Below are 24,357 nucleotides of genomic sequence, written 5' to 3'. Positions count from 1 at the left end.
AACACTAATTAAAGGTCAGGTCATAATTATTCAGGTATAAACATGTAAACAAACAGCAGTTGAATGGAAATAACTGAATAATTATATATATTTATATAGATACTGATCAACCATAACATTATGACCACCTGCCTAATATAGTGCTGGTCCCCCTTTTACTGCCCAAACAGCCCTGACCCGTCCTGCACTGTGTATTCTGACCCCTTTCTGTCAGAACCAGCATTAGCTACAGTTTGAGTAACAGTAGCTCATCTGTTGGATCGGATCACACGGGTCAGCCTTCTCTCCCCACGTCCATCACTGAGCCTTGACCACCCATGACCCTGTCTCTGCTCACAGTGTTGTACCTGACCAGTGTGTGTATATAGTGTGTATGCATGATGCTATCTACACAATTAAGGTCCACTGAGATTCCTGAATCTAGAAGGTTAGAATCTATCTATCTATCTATCTATCTATCTATCTATCTATCTATCTATCTATCTATCTATCTATCTATCTATCTATCTATCTATCTATCTATCTATCTATCTATCTATCTATCTATCTATCTATCTATCTATCTATCTATCTAGTGCTCTGTAGCTCTTTTTCCTATCCTCGTGTCCGTGCTTCATCCAAACCCTGATATCCCACAATCCCCTGCGGGAGGTCAGTGCCCAATCCACGGAGCTAGTGCCCGAGTGAAGGGTAGTGCACTTTATAGAGCTCAGGGCTGTGTTTGTGACGGCCCTGTGTCTCACACAAATCTCTCCGTCTTCATGTGTGGAGCGCGAGACGGTACGTTTTAAATAATAATAAAAATAATAATATATAAAAATATAAATGTAATAATGTTAAGTAAGTGAGAGTAATGAGATGAAGACCCTGATCCCTCTCTCTTTATCCTTTAGGAGGAGATGAGATCAGACCTGGACTGCACGCGGAACCCCAGTGGAGGGAAGCTGCGCTCTGATTGGTCGCCGGGGGGCAGCGCGTGGCAGCGGTGGAGTGGAGCGGCTGACTGGTGTGTGTGTGTGTGTGCGTGTGTGCGCGCGCGCGCGCGCGTGTGTGTGTGTGTGTGTAAATGAACGTTAATAACACGACGTCATCAGTTCAAACAGCACGGACTCTCACACACACGCGTTACAGAACTGCGGTCATCTAGATTTATTCTTCTGTTTCCGGTGTAACAGGTAAGAGTCATTCATCCATCACCCACTGCAGGCTCTCACAGTACTTCCGGTTTTTTATTTATTATTTAATTTAATTAGCATGTCGGGTTGTAAAGGATGCGCGTGCTAAAGCTACAGATATGAGTAAGAGCAGTGGAGAATGGAGCTGTATGGAGGAGGGTGGAGTGTCAACAGGGGTTCTAATCACGGGGCTGTGTGTGTGTGTGTGTGTGTGTGTGAGATAAATAATATAAACACATGTAGGAGTGCAGTCCACAGCTGATGATCACATGGACACGAAGATAAATCACATAAGAACCTTATTTATTTTCAGTGTTTATTGTAGCAGTAGAATGTGAGCAGAATGCTGTAACAGGAAACCAATCAACATCAGGAGGATGTGCTGGACACACAGCTGCTCCATCTTACACCATCACTAACCCTTCAACATACTGGAATAAATCTGATTTATTTGTAGAAGTGAGAGAGAAATGACATCATAGGTAGAGAGGATGTAAGAGAGCATATAGGTCAAGCACCAGTTACTGGACTCACTGACCTGTACAGTACACAGCCTGTACTTCCTGTGTCTTATAAACACATGATAGATATTCTGAATGGTCAGATTCTCTCTGGTATGCATTGTGTTACAGAGTGAATCTACTGTAGGGCTCTGTGTACTGAATAGTGATGATATAGTGGGATTGCACTCTGTAGTGACCGTATTACTGGTCATGTGGTCTGGTACATTTGTGTCCACAATACAGACATGCCAACATCTGTGTGTTTCACCCAGGTGCTCTGTATTTCGGAGTAATGTGCCTGAAGAAATATATTGAAATATACACTTGTATAGCCAAAAGTATTGGGACACCCCTCCAAATCGTTGAGTTCAGGTATTGTTTTTCAGAGGTTGGGCTCGGACCCAACATGACTATACACCAGTGACCAAAGCAATGTCCGTAAAGACATGGATGAGTGAGTTTGGTGTGGAGGAACTTGACTGGCCTGCACAGAGTCCTGACCTCAACCCCATAGAACACCTTTGGGATGAAATAGAGTGGAGACTGTGAGCCAGGCCAAAACTTTTGGGACGTCTGCCTTTACATGCACATGAATGTAATATGGAGTTGTCCTGCCCCTTATAGCTATAACAGCTTCAACTCTTCTGGGAGGCTTTCCACAAGGTTTAGGAGTGTGTTTATGGGAATTTTTCACCATTCTTCTAGAAGGACATTTGTGAGGTCAGGCACTGATGTTGTGATGATGAGAAGGCAGGACCTTGCTTTGGTCACTGGTGTGCAGTCATGTTGGAACAGGAAGGGGTCATCCCCAAACTGTTCCCACAAAGAGCATGAAATTGTCCAAAATGTCTTGGTATGAAGCTGAAGCGTTAAGAGTTCCTTTCACTGGAACTAAGGGGCGGAGCCCAACCCCTGAAAAACAACACCTGAACTCAATGATCTGGAGGGGTGTCCCAATACTTTTGGCTATATAAGTGTATATTACAGCATTATTTGGACAGTATTTCAACTCAGTGGTTTATATATGGAGTTTGAGTTTCCTGACTGGATTCAGGACAATGTTACACACACACACACACACACTTTTCTTCTCTCTGTGAAAACATCAGTACACTGAATATACACCTGCAGTGTGTTTTTACCCTCCTCACTGTGTTCTCTACCTGTGTGTTTGTGTGTTACAGTGTGTGTCACACCCTCCTGGCCATGCTGAGTGTGTGTTCTGTGCTGCTGATTGCAGCATTTGGTGCTGTGTGTTCCACAGACTACAACACACACACACCCCGACATGGACACGACTCCAACCTGGAGATTTGTATCCTACTGTATGCGTAGGGGTGTGTGTGTGTGTGATTTTGCTGTGTGTGTGACTTTGCTGTGTGTGTGTGACTTTGCTGTGTGTGTGCGTGTGTGTGTGTGACTTTACTGTGTGTGTGTGACTTTACTGTGTGTGTGTGACTTTGCTGTGTGTGTGCGTGTGTGTGTGTGACTTTGCTGTGTGTGTGTGACTTTGCTGTGTGTGTGCGTGTGTGTGTGTGACTTTACTGTGTGTGTGTGACTTTACTGTGTGTGTGTGACTTTGCTGTGTGTGTGCGTGTGTGTGTGTGACTTTGCTGTGTGTGTGTGACTTTGCTGTGTGTGTGCGTGTGTGTGTGTGACTTTGCTGTGTGTGTGTGACTTTGCTGTGTGTGTGCGTGTGTGTGTGTGACTTTACTGTGTGTGTTATTTTCCTGAGTGTGTGTTAGATAAGCGTCTGTTTGAGGTGAAGAGAAAGGATCAGCTCAACGCTCTGAAGAACCTGGTGGATCTGAACGACGTTAATCAGCAGTACAAAATTATTGACATCATGCTAAAGGGGCTTTTCAAGGTATTACCCTCCTGTTGTCCCTCTGTCTCGTCCCTTCATCTTCTCACGTCTCCATCTCTAAATGGCTTCTTATTTTTTCTATTTTCTCTTTATATTGTGTGAGACAGCTAGGAATGTAGAGACCGTGTGAGACAGCTAGGAATGTAGAGACCGTGTGAGACAGCTAGGAATGTAGAGACCGTGTGAGACAGCTAGGAATGTAGAGACCGTGTGAGACAGCTAGGAATGTAGAGACCGTGTGAGACAGCTAGGAATGTAGAGACCGTGTGAGACAGCTAGGAATGTAGAGACCGTGTGAGACAGCTAGGAATGTAGAGACCGTGTGAGACAGCTAGGAATGTAGAGACCGTGTGAGACAGCTAGGAATGTAGAGACCGTGTGAGACAAGTAGGAATGTAGAGACCGTGTGAGACAAGTAGGAATGTAGAGACCGTGTGAGACAGCTAGGAATGTAGAGACCGTGTGAGACAAGTAGGAATGTATAGGTGACGTCAGGTGAGACAGGGTCAGGAGGTGACGTCAGGTGAGACAGGGTCAGGAGGTGACGTCAGGTGAGACAGGGTCAGGAGGTGACGTCAGGTGAGACAGGGTCAGGAGGTGACGTCAGGTGAGACAGGGTCAGGAGGTGACGTCAGGTGAGACAGGGTCAGGAGGTGACGTCAGGTGAGACAGGGTCAGGAGGTGACGTCAGGTGAGACAGGGTCAGGAGGTGTGAGAGTCGATGGGTGAAGGTTGCACTTTTCACATACACACTGTTAATCAGATTAAGGGGCGTGGCCTGACAGGTGGACAGGGCTGACAGAAGTAATAAGGACAGGATCTATAAGTGTGTGTTCTAGTTGTTTTATTTCTGTACAGTTAGCAGTGTGTATCTGTGTGTTTAGCCTCTCATATCTATGTTTATTGCTGTTGTGGCCTCAGAAGCCTCTGTCCTGACCTGTGTGTGTGTGTGTGTGTGTGTGTGTGTGTGTGTGGTCATAGGTTCTAGAGGACTCCAGAGCTGTTCTTGTAGCTGCTAATCTACAGCCAGATGATCCATTTCCTCTGGATGATAAAATTAAAGAGGGTGATTTTCTCCTGATCTTAATGAAACCTATCATATAAACAGATGATAACGGTCAGTGTCTGTGGTGTATCACTGCTTCTCTCACACTCTCATGATGTCTGGTGTGTATTCAGCGTACTCTCACGTGGTGGAGAACACTGCGTTCTTCGGTGATGTGGCTCTGCGTTTCCCTCGTATCGTCCATCACTACTATGACCACAATACTGAGTGGGGGAAGACGCTGCGCTGGGGGCTGAGCTTCTGTAACCAGTCTGGAGTGTTTAACGGAGGGAGTCACCAACAAGTCCTCACACTGGTGTGTGTGTGTGTGTGTGTGTGTGTGTGTGTGTTCTGAGCTCAGCATACACTAAAATAAATGATGTCATCAGAGTGACACATGACTATTAAGAATGTAAATATTTGTCCTGGTCCTGTTTCTCATCTAATCTGTCCTTGCAGATGTCTCAGGAGTTGGGAATAACAGAGAAATCTCCAGACTTCATTAACCCTTTCCGCACAGAGAAAGATGACGTGAGACACACACACACACACACACACACACACATGCACGCATGCCATATGACCAAAAAGTTTGTGCATCCTGACCATCACTCCCAGATGTTCTTGTTATGTTCAAATCAGCTCCAGTCTTCTGGAAGGTTCTCCACTAGATGTTGGTGTGTGTCTGTGGGGATTAGTGATCATTCAGCTACAAGAGCATTAGTGAGATCAGACAGGTGTTGTGAGAGTGAGGAAGTCTGGGGGTCAGTGGGTGGTCAGTGGGGTTGAGTCAGAGTCAGGGCTCTGTGCAGGACACTCCAGTTCTTCACTCCAACCTCCACACCAAGTCTTCATGGAGCTGCACAGGGACAGGATCATGAAGGAGCAGGGACTGGACTCTGAGGTCCAGTAAAACTAAAGCTCCACACAGACCTTCTGTACACCTGTGTGAGGAAGAGTCTGTGCTAACAGTTGATGGTCAGGAGAGAACAAAGTAATATCTTTACACAGCAGTTTACAAACATTTATTAAATCTCCGAATCTCTCTCTCTCTCTCTGTCTCTCAGGTGCTCCACACTGCGGAGGCCTTCCAGAAGATTCTTCGTGAAGAACAAAAGCGCAGGAGGAAGGAGGAGAAGAGGAAAGAGATGAGGAAAGGGCCTCGAATTTCCCGCACTCGCTCTGAACTCTAACGCCCCCTGCTGTAAAACACTGAGCACAACAGACAGAGACACAGACAGATCTGTGAGTCACAGCTATATCAGATGTAGGTGAGGTGGAGGAGCAGGTAAGCAGCAGAGCAGAGAGGCAAAGAAGAACAGATTACACAGAAATGGATGGGGTTTAGTACTCTACCATCTGAGTGACACATTCAGCTGTGACAGTTTATCAAAATTACATAAGGTTTCACTTTAACGCTGAGAGCGAATAAATAATATGAATAATGTAAAAGGAATATAATGAGCTTTATTATATTGTATAAGTAACATGTATCTTTATAATGCTTCTGATTCTATCCGTTGTGCGGTGTAGGTAGGATGTGATATCTGGCTTGTGTTCCAGTTGTGTGTCTAACACCTACACCCATCCCTGTGTCGTTTCACCTCAATCACTCTACACACTCGCCTCATCCCCATATAACACACTACACATGAGCTGATGGAGAATTCACAGATCCCTCAGCCGAGGGGGTGATGTTCACACAGTACTGGAACACAGCCATGTAAGCTCAGGGCAAATTTCAATCCTTTAGTGGACAATTAGGATCTGCTTTTTATATGTGGTGTGGTGCAGAAAGGCGTGCAGATTTAGTGGAATTTTCATACCTGAATTAAAGCTGGTTTAATCCTGTTTGTCTGTGTGTGTAAGACAGGTACGGTTCTGGTTTGTTTTGTTTCCATGATGATGTAGAATATTGCCGTGAACACAGCAGCTCTGTGTGACTCCATCAGGAGTCGGGTTTATACCTGAACACAGTTATGGTAGATAAATCCTGTCTTTATGCTGCCTCCAGAATGGGACAGACTTTATTTGGAGAACACCGCCTCAGTGGGATTTTATCCTGGACAATGTAATTATATATATGTGTGTGTGTGTGTTAATTATCAAGAGATACAAGATCATATAACTAATTATCTTCAGATCCTGAGGACATAAATGTGACTTTAGGATGATGAAGACTGTACATGTTCAAAACAATCTATTAAATATTTACTACATTTCCACATGTGGTATTTGAAGTGTGTGTGTGTGTGTTCGTTCTAAAACATCCATATGTATAAATGGTGAGAGAGTAAGACCATCTGTCAGTGTGACAGAGAATACACTGCTCCTGATATTACGTTAAAAACTGAAATAAAAATAAATAGGTGTATATTAACAAATTACTGTAAAATATTTAAGATTATATACACAATATTACCAAAAGTTTTGGGACATCTGCCTTAACTCCAGTGTAATATGGAGTTGCCCCGCCCTTTGTAGCTATAACAGCTTCCACTCTAATGGGAAGTCTTTCCACAAGGTTAAGGAGTGTGTTTATGGGAATTTTTGACCATTCCACTAGAAGCACATTTGTGAGGTCAGGCACTGATGTTGTGATGACGAGAAGGTCTGGCTCACAGTCTCCACTCTAATTCATCCCAAAGGTGTTCTATGGGGTTGAGGTCAGGACTCTGTGCAGGACAGTCAAGTTCCTCCACACCAAACTCACTCATCCATGTCTTTATGGACCTTGCTTTGGTCACTGGTGTGCAGTCATGTTGGAACAGGAAGGGGTCATCCCCAAACTGTTCCCACAAAGAGCATGAAATTGTCCATGGTATGAAGCTGAAACGTTAAGAGTTCCTTTCACTGGAACTAAGGGGCTGAGAAGAACCCCTGAAACACAACACCTGAACTCAATGATCTGGAGGGGTGTCCCAATACTTTTGGCTATATAGTGTACATTTTAAGATTTTTAAAGCAGTTGATTTTCATTTCTAAAGCCATTTTCCATGTTTTAGAGTCACCATAACAGTCCTTCAGATCTGTGAGCCATTGTTCACCTAAAAGAACTGACCTAATGAATCGACTCAAAAAGCTGATTTAAAGATCTGTCTGGTCAAGGAACACATTCCTGAGGAAGAAGGGGGAATGGTTTCGATGGTAATTACAGTTACTTGTGTAGTTTTAAATCTTTCTTTAAGTCTATCAGTTGACAATACAAAAGCTAATCTTCATCACATCATTGTAAAGGTGAGCAAATTATCAGTAAAACGTGAAATAAATCAGTATAAAAATCTGAACATGTGACATTCAGAAACATCCAAAATTCACTGAACAGCACATATTTTCTGCTTAGCAAGCTGGACTGTTGCTCTGAAGGCAATTTGTAAAACTTGTTGAGGACCTATTCCCTCACGCATAGCTGCATCTATCACCTCTATCTTCTCCTCTGATGTTATTTGCAGCGTTCCAAATTTTTCTGCCAATTTCAAAATATGTTTATCTTTTGACAGACTGGTCTGTGCTTCTGTTCTTGACTCCTGCAGCAGTGTCCAGTAGATTTTCTGCCATTCAGTCTTGGTCGCTTCAGGATATCTTCTTTTGCACTGCTCCACTTTTTCTTTCAACCTCTGTTCTTGAAGATCATAAATCGTTCTCTCAACGTCCTCGTAGACAGCGTCCGAGTAGTGCATCCCCTTATTATCACACACCATCTGCTCTACTTTCACCATGAATTCTTTGAATTGTTTGTAGCTTGGTGCTTTGTTGTTTAAACAGTGGTAGCGATTTCCACATCTGGCTACTAACTCTCTGAGACCAGGGTCTCCGTCCTGCAGGAACTGCCCCATACTCCTCTTCAGGTTGTCTTTATATGTAAAGAGTATCATTGTGTACTTGTCTGCATTCTGAAAGGTCTTTTTGATTTCATCCACAGTGCTCCTCTCCTCCTGAGTGAATCGTACAGCTAAACTGATGACTATGAGGAAAACGTGAGGTCCCGGAGAGGAATAGGTCAAACAGTTCATTATTTCTATGATCACATCTTTGTTACTGAGCTGGGTATCAAATATTCCAGGTGTGTCAATGACAGAGATTTGTTTACCACCTCGTAGGATTTTGTGAGACCTGCACTCTCTGGTTTGTGAGGTTGAGTTAGAATCAGACTGGAATATGTTTCTTCCAAGGATGGTGTTTCCAGATGCACTCTTCCCAACGCCGGTCTTTCCTAGAAGCACCATTCTCAGCTGGGGACCTTGTTCATCAAGTGGCCTTCTGATATCTGCTGCACCTGAAACTACACAGATACAGTCAGAGATAGCTGGGCTGCTGTTTTAGCAGCAAAAGGGGACCAATACAATATTACTCTGGTGATCATAATGTTATGGCTGATTGTCACTGGCATGACATCACATCATTTTACACCATTCAGTTTAATTGATTTATTTTTTGGTGAAAAGTGAAACATCAAGTCAAAACCTATTCAGAATACAGAGAGTAACATCACTATCATTTAGAGTAAAAGTACATTAATGGATCTTACATGTGATGTCCTTCTGTATACTGGACCTTCTTGTCTGGGCCATGTTATACTGGCCTCTGTTCTGGCTCACCATTAGGTTAATCTTCTCCAGTAAGTCAGTGACTTGTCTCGGCTCTGTGATGATGTTATTGAAGACATGGGTTTTGTTCTCACACTCTTCAACCAGCTGCTTGAGCTCACTTCCTCCGTTCCTGTCTACAAACTTTGCAATGGTCTCGTCGTCCTCCAGCTCGTCTCCTCGTGTGAAGAGCACTATGATAAACTTCTGAATGCCTGGACCCAACAGTACTCTAATAAACTCCAGTATCTCCTCCTCACTCTGCAGCTCTTCTCCAACAGGAACCACAAGCAGCACAGCATGAAGACCAGACTGACAGAGAGACAGCAGTTTATCTTTCTCTCGGTGGAGCTCCTCTTCTGTGATGTCTGGATCCAGCAGGTCTGGTGTGTCCATCACACACACCTTCCTTCCTGTAACATGGCCGGTGTGTTCTCTACAGGTTTTAGTCACTTTCTCTTTGTAGCGTTTTGGGCTGATGAACACTTTTTCTCCCAGTATTGTGTTTCCTGAGGAGCTTTTCCCAGATCCACGTCTCCCCAGCAGCAAGATCCTCATAACTCCTGTAGAACCTGTTAGTTAGGAGCAAACATTTCAGACTAAAAACTAATGTCTTTTCTTTATTAAACACACACACACATAAAATGTAGTTACTGTAATCTGCCCCAAGCTCTTTGTAATAAAACTTTGATAAGATCTTTATCAAACCTTGAGCAAAGTCTGCTGTAGCCATTTCCTGCATTTAAAACAGAAAGACAAATCCATTACACATTATATTTTTATTAAATCTGGGAGTGAATAACATTTAAATTAATCACAGAGTAATTAATATTCAATATGAATTTTATTTCTAAATCTCTAAGCAATGCTGTACTTGCTGTCCTCATTATCCATCAAGTATCTTACACCACTGGAACTAACTGACCACGAGTTTTCAAACTGTATATTAATATAAAACATTTAAGATGATCTGAATTTGATTATGTATTGTTTAGAGGTTATTATTTACCTCTCCAGCAGAGCTAGCGTCTGTCTCAGTCCTGCTCCTGTAGAGTCTCACAGTGACTTTTGATCATGAGGTGGAGTCAGTAAGATACCAGAGGCCACTGTTTATTCAAGTCATCATGACCATGCCCTAATCCCTCAGAAGGACACACCTTTTATATGAAAGGCTCCAATTATGAGGGCTGAAGATAACATCTACATGGAGCATAGCATACCATTATGTTATAAAGCTTGATCCACTGTTTCATGGTGTCTGTGGAATGCTGAGGCAGTGCTAAACACCTTAATACACTACACTTTATTGGCAAAAGTTTTGGGACACCTGCCTTTACATGCACATGAACTTTAATAACATCCCATTCTTAATCCATAGAGTTTAATATGGAGTTGTCCCGCCATTTACAGCTATAACAGCTTCAACTCTTCTGGGAGGCTTTCCACAAGGTTTAGGAGTGTGTTTATGGGGATTTTTGACCATTCCTCTAGAAGCACATTTGTGAGGTCAGGCACTGATGTTGGACGAGAAGGTCTGGCTCACAGTCTCCACTCTAATTCATCCCAAAGGTGTTCTATGGGGTTGAGGTCAGGACTCTGTGCAGGCCAGTCAAGTTCCTCCACACCAAACTCACTCATCCATGTCTTTATGGACCTTGCTTTGGTCACTGGTGTGCAGTCATGTTGGAACAGGAAGGGGTCATCCCCAAACTGTTCCCACAAAGAGCATGAAATTGTCCAGAATGTCTTGGTATGAAGCTGAAGCATTAAGAGTTCCTTTCACTGGAACTAAGGGGCCGAGTCCAACCCCTGAAAAACAACACCTGAACTCAATGATCTGGAGGGGTGTCCCAATACTTTTGGTAATATAGTGTATATTTTAAGATTTTAAAAGCTGTGAAAATGGCTGTAATCTCTTTTGTGCAGTCGATTTTCATTTCTAAAACCAATTCCCGTGTTCACTGTAACGGTTCTTCAGATCTGTGAACCATTGTTCACCTAAAAGAACTGACCTAAGGAATCGATTCAAGAGCTGATTTTAAGATTTGTCTGGTCAAGGAACACATTCTTGAGGATGACTGAGGAAGAATGGGGAATGGTTACGATGGTAATTACAGTTACTTGTGTAGTTTTAAATCTTTCAGTTTTGTGAAGTCATGGGAAAAGAAAGTGTATCCTCCATCAGTTCTGTGTTTTTACACCTGTGAGGCTCTAAATAACAAATAGGTCACTTTGTATAAATAAAATCCTCAGGTCACAAAAGAAACCCAACAGCATTAAATCTGTGATATTCTTCCAAAAAAATAAAGTCATATTCAGAGACTAAAGAACCCCAACCCCTGAAAAACAACACCTGAACTCAATGATGTGGACGGGTGTCCCAATACCTTTGGCTATATAGTGTGTTACAGCACTGATTTTCTTTTTTATTTAATTTAATGCAGTTACTAAATTCTTGGCCTTAATTTCATTTAAAGTGAATCTACATGATAAGACAGGATCACTTTGAATACACTCCTGGTGTGGTGTCATTATTTCTTCCCTTTATAACAGACATAAAGTTTCATCACGTGGGTTTGGGATGTGACCCTGAAAATTGCTGCAGTGCAACGTACAAATATCCTGGTCATATTCTCACTGAAACACTGCCCATTTTGACCAACACAAACACAAGAGCTGTGTATTGTGAAGACTTGATGGTTTTGTCACTATTTTTATAGCAAGAAAATAAATGTAGAGGAAACCAGGAGGAAATATTATGTGAGAAGAAGTGAGTGTTCTGCATAAAGGACTGAAGGTGAAGTGCAGAGAAACTTTTGTACAGTGTGGGATTTCCTCATGTTGAAGTGATTATTGTTGTGTTTGCTCTCACACTCTAACAGACGGATGAACTGGATAAACTCTCGACTTCTCATCGGTGGTTTCTCACTGCAGTGTGTTGTACAGGAAACACTACACAATTCATCCCCAAGGAAATCAAACATACATGGAATTATTAGTGCTGAAAATCACCTGGATGATCCCTGCATGGAGTGTGTGTGGAGTAATCCACCAGCCACAAGATAAGTACCTAAAATATCTTCCTATTCTAACAGACACAGTCCACCATGAACAAACCTGACTGACCACATGAGGGAGTGTGTGTACAGGATTAGGCTTGACCAAATAACTTGACTAGGATTTTAGATTTGAAGCATGAGGTTTATTGATATATTAAATACATGACATCATTGAAAACCATAGAAATAACACTGGTTTGTGATGGCACCACATTTTTAGTGATGAAGTATCCAACACAGCGGCAGTAGCATGCAGCGGCCACTCCGGATCCAAAATAGGTCTATTAAAGTTTTTATCCCGACTTTTCATGGTGCAGAGACACCGGAGAAAGCAGTGTTAATGTATATGTCTGTCAGACACTAATACAGTAATCATGCAACAGCCAACCTGCATGAGGACAGGCCTGAGCTGTACACTGGTCAGTGCTATGTATCTGTCCTGTAGCGTATTGTGTGTATTAGCCGGTAGCGTCTCACACTGTTTGCAGTCCATACACTGTACATGGTTAGGACAACTTACATTTAGTCTTTAGCTCTGTGGTGTTTCATGTAGCACCAGGGTACTGGAGAAACGTGGTTTCATTTTCACTGTGTACTGCGTCAGCTTCATATAATATATTTTACTGAAATAATGTTAAAAGTTTTGAATGCAAATGATGGAGTAAGTATTACTCTGTCACACACTGGACAAGGTCAAGAGTGAAAAATATAACAAATGAAAATGGCAGTGCAAAATTATTTATGAAAAAGGGAAATCAAAGTCATTTAAAAGCTAAAACACTTGCAGGAATCTCACTGCAGACCATGTGAAAAACAGCAACTACCAGCTACTTACTTAGGTGAAATGTGTGGTGTAATGAAGTTTGTGGACATTGTTAAGGTGGTGTGAACATGCTTGGTGATTCATGTCCATGGTGGCATGGGGGAGATAGTCCTTGCTAAGTACTTTCTGTTATGCATATGTGGAACCAAATTTTATATCCTGAGTTGTCTTCTACCAACATGATATACTGTGTAATGATCTGTCATTTTCCAAACATCAGTCAGATTAATTTGATGTAATTATTAAAATAATTTGTCTGTGGATCTTTATTTGTCTCTGAGCTGGATGGTAGTGAAATATCTGACTAACGTTATTTACTAAGGAGTTGTTAAAGTATAAAGGCTCCATTGTTGTCATGTCTACAGGTCTGTGATGCATTGTTCCAGATGTTTTGGAACCGGTCACTTGTCGTAATTCATTGGGGTGTAAAGATGTAGGACATATCTGAGCTTGTGTATATTAGTACTACAGCACTGCAATGCCGCAGCTTGTATTATTATGTCTAATGCCAATTATTCTTTGTTTGTTGTACACCCTTAATTTGTGATTCAGTGCGGTTGTGGATTCTGATTTTGCCCAACAATTACAAGTACTGAGGAACTAGATTCAGTTACTTTTAATGTGCATTAAATAATAGAATTAGTATTTTAGGGACATGCATTTTGTTTATACTGCTCTCACTGTGCTGATTATATCAGTTTAATAAAACTAGAACATTAAATACTGTCAGCTCATCTTTAGGTTTGGTATTCCTTTGAATATGTAGTATAAAGGTTTGTTTGCTATACCAGTGTAGCATGCTAAACTGCCCTCCAGTTCAGATGAGGTGACAGCTTCCTATGTATTTTCCTGGATACAGTACACTAATGATGCATGTCCATTTTTTAGAGAGCATGTGTTCCCAGGTTTTCACCTGTCATTTTCTCAATACTGCATGATAAATTGGTGAATAAACAAAAGCATGAGAAGTACAGAAAGATTCCTTCTTTATTTTTCATTAATCCTCACTGGACAGGTGTACCTGCTGTATCTACTGTATGTTGGAGGTGAAGCTTAAATACAAAGAATAATCAAGGAACTGAAATAATAAACATAACACATGATGGAGACAAGACCAAATCAAAATGCATATGGCAACATAAACACAAAACCCTCAAAGTAAGTGTGATAACAGTATGGAGCACTCAGTATGATGCAGTATACTGAGGATTGAATGCATAAAGTATGTCTGTGTATAACTTGTCATCTTCAAAAACTTGTTCTTGATTATACATATACAGAATTCTAGTTAAAGACTTGATTCATCTGGGCTCAACCTATACCTGTTTCATGTTACTAAACTGCAGACTAACATTAATAAGTATTATCTTAGCAAGATATTACCACACACACATTCAAGTGCAGGTTTGATTTAATAATAACTAAAAACTGCAGGATATTGGACTTCCCCTCAAGGTCATTTTCCTCTAAGAATATATTTTCTGTACCTGGCACATTACTCTGAACAATATATGATAACAGAACTATAATCTCACGTATGAATGTATTACACGTGATAGATCTTTTTACTGAGTCGCACACATCTGCTGTCTGGCTAGTTTTCTTGTGGCTTTGATCGCCACCCACACTGCTTGTCTTCGGTTTACCCCTTTGCTCTCTGCTGCCTTAATTGCACTCTCTCTCTCCTCTGATGTCACTTTTATCTTTCCCAAACATTTAGCTAATGCAGTTATATAAATGTCAGAAAATAAATCCTTTTGAGCTTCAGATCGTGACTCTTCCAGTAAACTCCAGTAAATTTTCTGCCACTCACTCTGATTCTTCTGCTCCTGAGTGTAACCCTTCAGTTTCTCTTGCATCTTCTTATTCTGAATGTCCAGAATTGATTGTTCAAGACTTTCAAATGTTTCTTCAGTGAAGTGCTTTCCCTCATTTTCAGCCACAACTGACTCTATTTTACCCATAAATTCTTTAAACAGTGTGTAGTTGGATACATTGTTGTTCAGACAGTAGAATCTGTTCCCACAGCTCTCCACAAGGGTTTTCAGCTCCGGGTCACCGTTTTCTATGTACTGCTGAATGGTTTGATTTTTCTGTTCTAACTCATCTTTGCAGGTGAATACAATCATTGTAAACCTTTCTGCATTTGCGCCAAAAGCCTCTTTGATCTGCTTTATAGTCTCCTTCTCCTCTAATGTAAATCGTCCAATTCTCATTACTATGAGGAAAGCATGAGGACCTGGAGATGAATAAGTCATGCATTTTACAATTTCCTTGAATATATCTTCTTGGTCGAGTGAGGTATCAAACAGTCCTGGTGTGTCGATTACAACAATCTGTTTATCACCCCTATCTGTTTTTTCTGACCTGCACTCTCGTGTTTGAGAAGATGAACTTGGATCAGATTTGAACACATTTCTGCCCAAGATGGTGTTTCCTGTAGCACTCTTCCCCACTCCAGTTTTCCCTAAAAGTATCAGCCTCCTCTGCTGTTTGCTCTCAGGATCCTGTTGTAACTCACTAGTTCCCTCTTCCTTGGTGTCCCCTGAAACTGAAAGACAAATGACTTGGATTAGTCCTTTAATTCTTTATTCACTTTTTATACATAACTCTAAACTGTAACTATAAAATGTCTATCTGTATCTGGAATGTGCTGTGGAATACAACAGTAAAACATAAATCTAGGATAAAGGATGACAATATAAGTGCAGATAAGTATTTTATTAAACTGTTATATATAAAAATGTTGAAAAGTATTCAGTTTTTCTTTTAATTTTATTTAAATGTATTTCCAGTGCCGTTATTTGCTTGAAATGGAGGTCAGGCACTGGTATTATCTCAGTAAAACCACACAGCTAAACATGTTACATTCCAATCTATAGATAAAGTTCTTTGCAATAAAGTGAAAGGAAAAAATGTTAAACACAATAAGAAAATTGATTATGTCAGGAACACCTGGACAGTTCCCTGCCAGGCCCGGAGAGGGCGCTGGCAGGTGAACCTTGGAAGCCTGCTGCTTTGCTTGTATTTTGTGCCATGCCTTTCCAGTTGTTCTCTATCCTGTTGTGTCACCTGTTCCTAATTATCCATGATGTGTAGCCCTATAAATAGGGATCCAGATGTTCATGTCTTTGTCTGTCAGTGTTTAGCTGTCCCGTGGTTACTGTGTCAAGTTTTGTTTGCCATATTTATGTTTAGTTAAGTTTTGTTTTAGTTTACCACGCTACGTCTAGAGTTAGGTTCGTCTTCCCCATGTCTTGTGTTTTTGTAAATAAAGCAGTGCTTCCCTGAATCCTGCATATGGGTCTGTTATCCATGGCGTGCCGGCGCACGCATCACCACAGAGGCCCGGGTTCATGCCCCGCACGTGGCGGGGGCGCTGGACGTGACAGATTAGTGCATTTTGGTAAGTTGTTACTTTCTCTCTTTGGAAAGGGCAATGCAAGTAAACATTTGTCATATCATTTGTCACCAAACTATCATGCAAGAAACAGCTCATGATGTGTTGAGGCAAAAAGCATTCCCAAGACCTTCACAGGACAAGGACACTGATTACTGAATGATTTCTCAACTATTAAACATTCTGATAAGCTCCTCTGGGTTTATTATCCACAAGTGGAAGGGACATAACTTAATCATCAACCAGCTACACACAGGAGCAAGTCACAAGACTTCCACCCTGGCCATCAGCAAGTTGGTCAAAAGAGTAGCCCAAGAGCCAATGACACAAGAGCTCCAAAAAGACCTGGAAGCAGCAGGACGAGCCGCACTGCTTAAAATAGGACATCAAATTCAGAATCACACCCTCAGAGACCTTAATTCTATCCCCCCGGAGATTCTGCGCCCCGAAGAGCTCAGCAGAATGATCATCATCCCGCCCGTGAGGTGCCGGAGGCGTATAGACAGGAAGCAGAAGCTGGGCAAGAAAGCCAGCGTGAAAGCTAGGCTACAGGCTAATCCACACAGACCAACACTGCCGAGTCTCTTTCTTACGAACTCCCAGTCACTGTGGATGGACGAAATACGACTAAGGATTACTTCTTACTGCATAAACAGCTTTGTGATGGTAATTACTGAGACTTGGCTGGATAGTGCTCTCCCTGATGAGGCTATCGAGCTAGCGGGCCACTCTATTTACCGTGCTGACAGAACTGCCGACTCGGGTAAGAACAAAGGTGGAGGATTGTGTATGTATATTAACAATGACTGGTGTACATCTGCAGACATTATTAGGACACACTGCTCTCCTGACATAGAATATCTGGCTCTAAAATGCAGACCCTTCTATGCACCTAGAGAGTTTACTGCTATTCTGGTCACAGCTGTTTACATCCCACTGCAGTCTTATGCTAAGCTAGCCCTGGAGGAGCTGCATGCAGCTATTAACAGCCAGCGTAATGATTATCCAGAAGGAGCTGTGATTGTAGCAGGAGACTTCAATTATGCAGACCTAAAAACTGTCATGCCAAGACTGCACACCAACATACACTTGCCAACCAGAGAGAAGAGCATACTGGATCAAGTGCACATAAATATTCCAGGAGCCTACAAAGCTGCACCATCTCCACACCTTGGCTCTTCAGACCACATCTCCATAGAGATAACTCCATCCTACAGACCTTTCATTTGCAGAGCACAACCAACTTTCAAAATTGTCCAAGTATGGGGTGAAGAGTCCTCACAGCTGCAGCTCAGTTCTCCACGCTTTTTATATTATCCAGGTAGTCCTTCTAATGATTGACAGAGATCATTGTCAGTCCACTCTGTGCATGCAGTAGGACACAGCTATGCACTTTTCCCATGTTCTCGGTGGTAGGCAGTGTTATTAGGCAGCTGTATGGGATCTCAGAGTGTCGTAGATGTTTTTATCCACCCTCAGCTTCTTGTTGGGAAACATTCCGATGATGATTTTGTGAACTGTGTCATCCAAGCATTTTCCAATAAATCACTGCTTCCATAAATATATTGGATGTCATCCAATCTGATTTCCCAAATGTGAAATTTCATCAAATGTGATTGTGATTTATAGTTGTCCTTGAGGTTGGCACTCACAATGAGTGCAGCATCATGATGTAGTGTTTGGTACAGAGTGAGAGTCTCATGTATTTCCCATAAAGTAGTGTCCATGTTCACCTGAGGTGGAATGTAAACAATGCTGACTATGACTATGTAAACGGAATTGACTATGAACAATTCCATTGTTCTGTCCATATGGTTAAGTGAGAAGAACTTGGCTGGCTGGATTGAGTGGTCCGATACCCCTGGATTCAGCCATGTCCTGGTGAAGCAGAGGAGGTTGCAGTCCCATATGTTCCTCTGGAACTTTACCCTGGCCCTAAGGTAGTCAAGCTTGTTTTCTAGAGACTAGACATTGGCTAACAGGAAGCTAGGCCAGGAGCACAGTGTGAGTGGAACCAATACCAATAAGAGTGTATCATTTCATGTGATAAATGCATTGGAAAAAATTTTAATGTAAATGTAAAAAACTCTTTACATGTTGACATAATGACATCTTGTATTATTTCCTGGAGGTGTGAGGTAAATGTGTTGACCATCAGGCCACCGTGCCCTCCCCCCTGTATACTGTTGATTATTAAAGTTTTATTAAACACCACTTCAATAATCATTAGAATATCAGTACCAGCAAATAAATAATTTTACTCTTAGGACTGTACTAACACTTAACAACCAGGGACTCTAGCTGACTGAAAGTGAAAATAAAATCATAATTTATGCCAAAGCAGAGGAAAAATCGATTCATTGATCCAACAGTAAAAATACAATATTGGTAACTTACACAGGATAAGCTCATCCATGCTTCTCTTTTTTTTCTGTTCTATTAAAAATCTTCCTCCTTTATTCTTCACCAAGTTATCAATCTTGTCCAGTAACTCATTGACCTGAAGTTCAACAAGTTGTCTGTTATTAAAAACATGGAACTGTCCACAGCAACTTTCTATCAGCTGCTTAACTTCTTTATGCTCTTGGATATGCTGCTCGATCGTCTCGTCGTCCTCCAGCTCGTCTCCTCGTGTGAAGAGCACTATGATAAACTTCTGAATGCCTGGACCCAACAGTACTCTAATAAACTCCAGTATCTCCTCCTCACTCTGCAGCTCTTCTCCAACAGGAACCACAAGCAGCACAGCATGAAGACCAGACTGACAGAGAGACAGCAGTTTATCTTTCTCTCGGTGGAGCTCCTCTTCTGTGATGTCTGGATCCAGCAGGTCTGGTGTGTCCATCACACACACCTTCCTTCCTGTAACATGGCCGGTGTGTTCTCTACAGGTTTTAGTCACTTTCTCTTTGTAGCGTTTTGGGCTGATGAACACTTTTTCTCCCAGTATTGTGTTTCCTGAGGAGCTTTTCCCAGATCCACGTCTCCCCAGCAGCAAGATCCTGATGGTTGAATCAGCTGCAATGGTGGAAGGGCCAGCAGCAGAGTCTGAAAAATACAAAGAGTGGATAAATGCAAATTGTTCGAGATACCTGGCTAAATGTTTTGATATATTGATACAGGGCTGACTGTGTGATATTTATTCACAGCCTCATCTATGACCATGATATTCTTTGTTTAGCCTCGAGATTCTTTCTGTTCTGAGTAACATGTACTGAGCTCAGAGACTTTGTAATGAACTCATCAAACTCTTAGTAATTGTGTAAACCCCGCGTCTGTTTCTGCTAACATCTTTTTTTATTAATAGGTAACACTGTTTATGTCTGGGTTTTTGGCACTCTTTTCCACACTCTCTTCCCTGATATCAGCTCAGAGGTAGTGGCAGCAGATTTCTTCTGGCATGAAAATTCTCCAGAATTATTAAATGATAAGCTGTGTAACAGGGTGCTGAAGGGGGTCTTTAGTGTAATTATGACCACAAAAATGTAAGAATAACGTGTATCTAATCAGCAATTGTCTCTCAAATATAAACATAACCCTCTAGCATGGTGTAATCTACATATTTGCTACACCCAGTGCTCCATTCATTAACTTACATGCATAGTAAGTGGTAATAACCAGCTGCAGGTTACATGTTACATTTATACACATACTTTTTATTGATTTTTATTGACTGAATTTCAACTTTTTTTCCCTCTGAATCTGTAGAGCAGCAAGTTTCTGTTAAAGTCAATCTGCTTAGGTCCTCACTGGTCATTTGTTTAAAACTGATTCCCAGGACACAGGAGTGTCCATCACACATTAGTTATTCTGTATGAGTGACCAAGTCAGACTGTCCCGCTGTATGTAAACTTCATATTTTCATCTGCTGTGATGTTTATATTTTCATTTTTAAGCACTTTATGTAGGAAACAGTTTACACGCTGCAGACCCTGTCTTTATAGAAGGGTCCTGTTTCTTGTGTAGTGTCCATCAATACATTATTTATTTATTTATTTATTTATATAGCACTTATTAACAACTACAAATTGACCAAAGTGCTTTACAAACAAATAAAGAAGTCAAACATTAAGAAAGAGAAAAATATGAAATCTACACAAACTGTTAGAGTAAAAATAAAGAAACATATTGTCTAACTACTATAAACTAAAAGCTAGTGTAAATAGGTGTGTTTTTAGTTTAGATTTAAACAAGGCCATATCCGTAACTGATCGAATTTCAATTGGTAACGAATTCCAAAGTTTGGGAGCTGCTACCGCAAATGCCCGATCGCCAAACCGTTTGCATCTGGATCTTGGCACTTACAAAAGAAATTAACCAAATGAATGGAGTGCTCTACCAGAGTTATGGGGTATTGAGAGATCTGTTAAATAAGATGGGGCCAAGCCATGTAGGACTTTGAAAACAAACATCAACAATTTAAAATCAATTCTAAAATGTACTGGAAGCCAGTGGAGAGAATAGAGGATAGGAGTTATGTGATCATGCTTGGAAGTATTGGTTAAGAGATGAACAGCTGCGTTTTGTACTAATTGAAGGTGAGAGAGATGGGAGTGATTAACACCAACGTAAAGTGCATTACAGTAATCCAACCTAGAGCTAATAAAAGCATGTATCACCTTTTCAAGATCGCTATGTGATAGAAAAGGTTTCACTTTGGCCAGCAACTCGATTTAACTACAGAATTAATCTGTTTATCAAATTCCAAGCGAATATAACCCCCAGATTTCTAACAACTGGTTTCATGTATGGAGTAAGATCCCCAAGCTCTAAGTTTAAACTTCCTTGCATAGATGTGGTTCCAAAAAAAATGCACTCCGTTTTATTTTCATTTAGATGAAGAAAGTTTTGTGAAAGCCAGAGTCTGATGGCTGGAGTGCGTTGCTCCCCTTTGGCTTTATAGGTATATAAATTTGTATATCATCTGCGTAACAGTGAAAAGAAAGATTGAACTGCTTAAAAATTTGACCCCAGAGAGAGCATATACAGCAAAAAGAGGAGAGGGCCAAGAATAGAACCCTGTGGCACCCCACAGGAAAGAGAAGCACAGGAAGAGGAGAGATCACCAATCATAACTGAAAAACTTCTATTGGCTTGGTACGATTGGAGCCATTTGAGGGCCGTGCCCTGAATACCTACACTTTGAGCCAGGCGTGAGATGAGCACCACATGGTCAACGGTATCAAAGGCTGCTGTGAGATCCAAAAGAACCAATGCTGTAGGAGTTTGAGCATCAACAGTTAAAAGGATATCGGTATAGACTTTTAGCAGTGCAGACTCAGTGTTATGCCGAGTTCTAAAGCCAGATTGAAACTTTTCAAATATGTCATTTCTTTCTAGAAAAGGCTGCAATTGTATGAATACAATCCTCTAGAACTTTAGAGAGAAATGGAAGATGAGAAATAGGTCTAAAGTTGGACAAAACTGAAGAATCAAGGTGAGGTTTCTTGAGGGGTGACCACAGCATGTTTGAAAGCATCTGGGACACAGCCAAAAGTAAGACAAGGAGACATGGCCCCACTATGTTAAAAACCTCTTTTAGTAGTTTTGTGGGAATTGTATCTAAAGGACAGTATGTGGGATTAATGTGTTGCACTAATGAAGAGGGAGAAAGAGAAGGCTCAAACTGCTCAAAAAATTGCAGAGTGTCCAGGAACAATTTCCAGCTCAGGTGTACAGTGGTTTGTGGCCTGACTGACAATAGCTACCTTATCAATAAAATAATGTAAAAACTTTTCACAGGTATCAGTTGTTGCATTAGTTAAAACAGTGTTGCATGGATTTATAACAGTGCCCTAACAGTTAAAAAAGTGCCCTAGTGCAATGACAGCTGCTAGTAATAGTAGTAGATACAAATTTTGACTTAGCAACCTTAACAGCATTCTGGTATTCTGCTAAGCAGTCCTTTAAAGCACCATGAGACACTTGTAGGTTGTCCTTCTTCCACTTGTGCGTGGCCTGTCTACAACGCTGCCTGAGGGCACGAGTGGTCTCATTCAGCCAGGGTTCTGGTTTAGGTTTAGAAGATTTATACCTAAAAGGGGCAACTGAGTCCAAGATAACAGAACATGTGGAATCAAAATGTGAAATGAAGTCATCAGGGTTGTAGTGAGACACAGGACTATCTATGAAGTATAGTGGAGACTTTATAAAGGCAGCAGCAAATTCTTCAGCTGTTGAGGGGGTAAGAGTGTGACGACGATGGGCTGGAACCCAAGGATTTGGGCATAGGAGGAACTGCAACTTCAAATAGAATGGGGAAGTGATCTGAGATGCCAGTGTCACAGATGTCACTGACATTAATACTGAGTCCAATAGATATGACAAGGTCCAAAGTATGTCCCTGTTTATGTGATGGAACTAGCACTGACTGGCTGAGTTCAAAGGAGTCTAGCAAAGATATAAAATCAATTGATAATTGGTTGGAAGGGCAACAAACATGAATATTAAAATCACTGCATATTAGGATCTTCTCATATTTTGGCACAATACCAGCAAGACACTCATGAAAATTCTTGTTATTATTAGGTGGGCGATAAACCACTGCAAACAACACAGGATATTTAAAATCAACCACATATAACTGCAGTTCAACACAAGAGAAGTCATCTGTAAGAACAGACCGGCAGCTAAAATTGTCTTTAAAGATAGACACCAAGCCTCCACCACGACCTGAGCCTCGTGGAGAGCTGAGAAAGGAACAGCTGGGAGGGAGAAGATCAGAGAAAGCATTGTTCTCACCTGCTTTCAGCCAGGTCTCAGTCAATAGTAGGAAGTCCAGATCATGAGAGGAAAAATAGTCGACTCATTTGTTCAGATATGTAGGTGAAATTCATTCTATGCCAAGATCAAATCACAGTCAAATAGCTGCCCCCAATCCCCCAGACTCTCTCACAGCCCACACCCTCTGCCCTTCCAGGTTATCAGGTGATCACAAAAACATGTATAAGTGATGAAGGACAAAAACCAGAGAGAGTAGCACAGTGTTAAACATAGACCTGTGGAAATGTTCTGTACAAGTATTCTAAAGTCAAACACCGACTGCTGAAAACACTGAACTGTATCAAACAGTCAAATAATGCTCTGAGATAAAAACAGAAGCTCTAGTCTTACCTGGAAATGGAGGTGCTGTCGCCATGTTAACTTTTCTTTCCTGAAATCCTGACAAACAGCTTGAACTAGCTGTAGATTAGAAAACACACACACTGAATTAATCTACAAAGATTGACTAATGGTAGCCTTATTCCTATATTACAAAATGATTAAAAAACATACACAAGCCTTAGAGTAAAGAGAAGCAAACCTGGGTGTAGTCTGCGCTTTGAGAGACCAGGTCTACTTTCACTTTTACATAAAGAACACTTTTAGAAAAACCAGATCTTCCAGCTCCATCCTTTGGCAGAAACAGGAATTGTAACAAAGGAAAACAATCCATCTAGATTTCAAAATGTGCATTAGACATTTAATCATGATCATATTCATCATTCAATCATGTTTTTCTATAAACTGTTCCTCTTGCTGCCACAGTATAATATTATTTACAAACTGATATCATAAAAATAAAAAATAAATACACACATGCACGTACATTCATCACACTCAGTTTTAGCATTTCTCACACAAAAAAATACACAACAATGAACAATGGCTGGTTTAGAGAATGTTAGAGATCTTTTATTCTAGATTTCTTATTCGACATTTTAAAAACGTTCTTCAAATTAATTTTTGGACATCATGAGTCTGGATGATTGCATGCGGTGTATCGTCCACCTCGCTGACTCGTTGCCCTGCTGCTTCACCTGCACTCCTTCTGCACCAAGCACAACCTCCAGTACCCCTGCACCAAGTTTCCTCCAGTATCCTCCAGTTTTTCACCATGTTGCTGACTTTCAGCCACCA

At 41.3% G+C, this 24,357-nt stretch overlaps 3 protein-coding genes across 5 annotated transcripts; 1 reads left to right on the top strand and 2 right to left on the bottom strand.

Moving 5' to 3' along the window:
• The first annotated feature begins 666 nt into the window (after positions 1-666).
• ccdc134 (coiled-coil domain containing 134) lies at positions 667-6,815 on the top strand. The gene is made up of 8 exons (XM_058404741.1): positions 667-780; positions 894-1,175; positions 2,863-2,993; positions 3,424-3,545; positions 4,527-4,611; positions 4,725-4,906; positions 5,050-5,121; positions 5,658-6,815. Exons 3-8 carry the CDS (start codon positions 2,885-2,887, stop codon positions 5,781-5,783), a joined length of 696 nt encoding a protein of 231 aa, XP_058260724.1. The 5' UTR covers positions 667-780; positions 894-1,175; positions 2,863-2,884; the 3' UTR covers positions 5,784-6,815.
• A 126-nt stretch (positions 6,816-6,941) lies between these two features.
• On the bottom strand, positions 6,942-9,735 carry LOC131362592 (GTPase IMAP family member 4-like). Of its 2 annotated transcripts, none has more exons than XM_058404718.1 (2): positions 9,119-9,735; positions 6,942-8,872 (listed from the first exon to the last, which is right to left on the bottom strand). In XM_058404718.1, the coding sequence occupies exons 1-2, from the start codon at positions 9,732-9,734 to the stop codon at positions 7,905-7,907; spliced, it is 1,584 nt and encodes a 527-aa protein (XP_058260701.1). In that variant the 5' UTR covers position 9,735; the 3' UTR covers positions 6,942-7,904. The 2 variants fall into 2 exon arrangements, with proteins under 2 accessions (XP_058260701.1, XP_058260702.1); XM_058404719.1 differs by having other exon boundaries at positions 6,942-8,866.
• Positions 9,736-14,045: 4,310 nt separating this feature from the next.
• On the bottom strand, positions 14,046-23,803 carry LOC131362590 (uncharacterized). Of its 2 annotated transcripts, none has more exons than XM_058404716.1 (4): positions 23,762-23,803; positions 23,572-23,640; positions 18,856-19,506; positions 14,046-15,609 (listed from the first exon to the last, which is right to left on the bottom strand). In XM_058404716.1, exons 2-4 carry the CDS (start codon positions 23,594-23,596, stop codon positions 14,624-14,626), a joined length of 1,662 nt encoding a protein of 553 aa, XP_058260699.1. In that variant the 5' UTR covers positions 23,597-23,640; positions 23,762-23,803; the 3' UTR covers positions 14,046-14,623. The 2 variants fall into 2 exon arrangements, with proteins under 2 accessions (XP_058260699.1, XP_058260698.1); XM_058404715.1 differs by having other exon boundaries at positions 23,734-23,794.
• Between the last annotated feature and the right edge of the window lie 554 nt (positions 23,804-24,357).

This window comes from Hemibagrus wyckioides, linkage group LG12 (assembly GCF_019097595.1).
Source record: "Hemibagrus wyckioides isolate EC202008001 linkage group LG12, SWU_Hwy_1.0, whole genome shotgun sequence".
NCBI classification, from domain to species: Eukaryota; Metazoa; Chordata; class Actinopteri; order Siluriformes; family Bagridae; genus Hemibagrus; species Hemibagrus wyckioides.
The sequence above is the reverse complement of the archived record's forward strand: the minus strand, read 5'-3'. Positions and strand labels throughout refer to the sequence as shown.

Excerpts from the sequence above, each read along its gene's own strand:
- LOC131362592 (XM_058404718.1), bottom strand. The coding sequence starts at position 9,734 with ATGAGGATCTTGCTGCTGGGGAGACGTGGATCTGGGAAAAGCTCCTCA. Across the intron at positions 8,873-9,118 it reads TATACAGAAGGACATCACAT|TTTCAGGTGCAGCAGATATC; the intron begins GTAAGATCCATT and ends GTATCTGTGTAG.
- LOC131362590 (XM_058404716.1), bottom strand. The coding sequence starts at position 23,596 with ATGGCGACAGCACCTCCATTTCCAG. Across the intron at positions 19,507-23,571 it reads GACAGCACCTCCATTTCCAG|ACTCTGCTGCTGGCCCTTCC; the intron begins GTAAGACTAGAG and ends TGTATTTTTCAG. Across the intron at positions 15,610-18,855 it reads CATGGATGAGCTTATCCTGT|TTTCAGGGGACACCAAGGAA; the intron begins GTAAGTTACCAA and ends TTTGTCTTTCAG.
- ccdc134 (XM_058404741.1), top strand. The coding sequence starts at position 2,885 with ATGCTGAGTGTGTGTTCTGTGCTGCTGATTGCAGCATTTGGTGCTGTG. Across the intron at positions 3,546-4,526 it reads TGCTAAAGGGGCTTTTCAAG|GTTCTAGAGGACTCCAGAGC; the intron begins GTATTACCCTCC and ends GTGTGGTCATAG. Across the intron at positions 4,612-4,724 it reads GGATGATAAAATTAAAGAGG|CGTACTCTCACGTGGTGGAG; the intron begins GTGATTTTCTCC and ends GTGTGTATTCAG.